Source organism: Cyprinodon variegatus, unplaced genomic scaffold, assembly GCF_000732505.1.
Source record: "Cyprinodon variegatus isolate N-32 unplaced genomic scaffold, C_variegatus-1.0 Scaffold639, whole genome shotgun sequence".
Taxonomy (NCBI): domain Eukaryota; kingdom Metazoa; phylum Chordata; class Actinopteri; order Cyprinodontiformes; family Cyprinodontidae; genus Cyprinodon; species Cyprinodon variegatus.
Window position 1 is genome coordinate 474,456 of NW_015151092.1, and position 1,928 is coordinate 476,383.

Genomic DNA, 1,928 nt, shown 5'->3' on the forward strand with positions numbered 1-1,928 from the left:
TTGTGTTGCAGCCTTTATATTTGTGCTGCGGCTTTTTTATTTGTGTTGCGGCTTTTTTATTTGTGTTGCAGCTTTTGTATTTGTGTTGCGGCTTTTGTATTTGTGTTGCAGCTTTTGTATTTGTGTTGCAGCCTTTATATTTGTGTTGCGGCTTTTTTATTTGTGTTGCAGCTTTTGTATTTGTGTTGCGGCTTTTGTATTTGTGTTGCGGCTTTTGTATTTGTGTTGCGGGGTTTGTATTTGTGTTGCGGCTTTTGTATTTGTGTTGACACTTCTGGGCCACCGTAGATGGCGCTGCAAGGAATTAACATTTAGATAGTGAAAAACCCTGGACTAAATCCCTATTCTCTTAAGATTTCAAATTTAACCCTGATTTAGCACCTAAAATTTCTATAACTGCTCTCTCTTCCTGCCATGAGCTCACTTCCAGAGAATAAAGCTGATTAATGTTTCTAAATTGATGAGCAGCAGCACTCTAATCTCTGTGGATCTAGTGTTTATCTATCTATATTTTTATCTCTCAGCTCAGCTTTTAGCCGCAGCGCGTTTGAGCGAATTCTTGGAAGAGCTTGTTTGTTTTCACCTCTTCCATTAATGCTCTGCATACGTGTGGGCAGCCGATCATTGTGTTCTCTGTGTAGGTGGGAACCTCATTCAGGGTGCCGCGTGTGCGTGCTGATGCTTTGATGTGGCAGATTTTACAAGAAAATAAATCGGAACCGTAAATCAATGAGAAAACACAACACAGCAGGAAGGAACACAGTTACTTCGTCATCTAGGTGGTTTCTGAGCTGCAGCTGTTCTTAGATGTATTTAAGTCATGTTCACCATCCAAGCTGCCATGGTTAACTGCCAGATGATTAACTTTGAGGTCAACTGACCAACCATGTGATTTTCAACTACAGATAATGAAAAAAATTCATTTGATGTTAAAATTTTTGCATACTTGTCTGAAATAATTACTAAAAGTATTTACATTATTTAAAATTGTGTATTTTTAATACTCCTGAACTAAAATGTAAATTTGAAGGTGCTAAAATATAAATTGTTGACCAAGGTGGCAACATTTCCAGTCATTATTTTTAACCATACCTGAAACCTGGAATCATCTTGGCAAACCCGATGACTTTCTGGATGCTGTAGGAGACCAGGTCAGCCAGGTGGGGCAGCATGGAGAGCTTGGTGTCCTCCTCACAGGAGTCTGGACTACTCGCTCCATCCTGGTACATCATCAACAGGTTACTGAAGTTCATCTTGGTGTCCACAGACTCTGTTTAAGAAGGATTTGAAGTAAGAAAATGCAGCAAAAATATAAAAAATTAAATAAGAGGTTGAAAATAAGCTTTGAAGATGCAATTTGATTAGAATAACATATTTTCTTCTGGATCTGCTCTAATCTGAAATAAGCAAATTAGACAATAATAATAATAATAATACGTTCACTTCTAAAGCAGCAGAGGAAGCAGAAGCAGCTAGTAGACATGCAATTGGATGACGCGCAAAAAGCAAAAGGTCCTGCAGCGTGTTTTGAGCAGCAGGAGCAGCGCCTCTCGAGCCTCTGAGCATCTGATGCGAACAGAATTTGTACAAGCATCAAAAATGAAGCAGCACGTGCATTTTTGCTGCTCCTGCCGCTTGCTGTTTGAACATAGCATTAGATTTGATTTTGTTTATTTTCTTTAAACCAGTTAAAACTTAAAACCTCACTTTTGAATATAGTCTTTAGAAAGTAAAACTATTAAAGCAACAGACCTTTGGATCTCTGCTAACTAACACAGAAACACAGAAAAAAACCACAAACCAATTAATGTCAACAAAAATACATAAATAACATATAGGGTAAATCTTTTTTATTCCTAGCACTGTATTGTGAACTAACTTAGCTAACTAAATTACTATAAGTGAAGTAACTCCTGTTAAAAGGGAGT

At 37.7% G+C, this 1,928-nt stretch overlaps 1 protein-coding gene across 1 annotated transcript in view; it reads right to left on the bottom strand.

Annotated features, from left to right (window-relative positions):
- The window catches only part of LOC107096638 (vitamin D3 receptor A), a 37,750-nt gene that overhangs the window by 10,535 nt on the left and 25,287 nt on the right, over positions 1-1,928 (bottom strand). Inside the window, exon 6 of the mRNA XM_015393385.1 lies at positions 1,093-1,270. Coding sequence (XP_015248871.1) covers positions 1,093-1,270 — 178 coding nt within the window. The remainder of the gene's footprint in view (positions 1-1,092; positions 1,271-1,928) is intronic.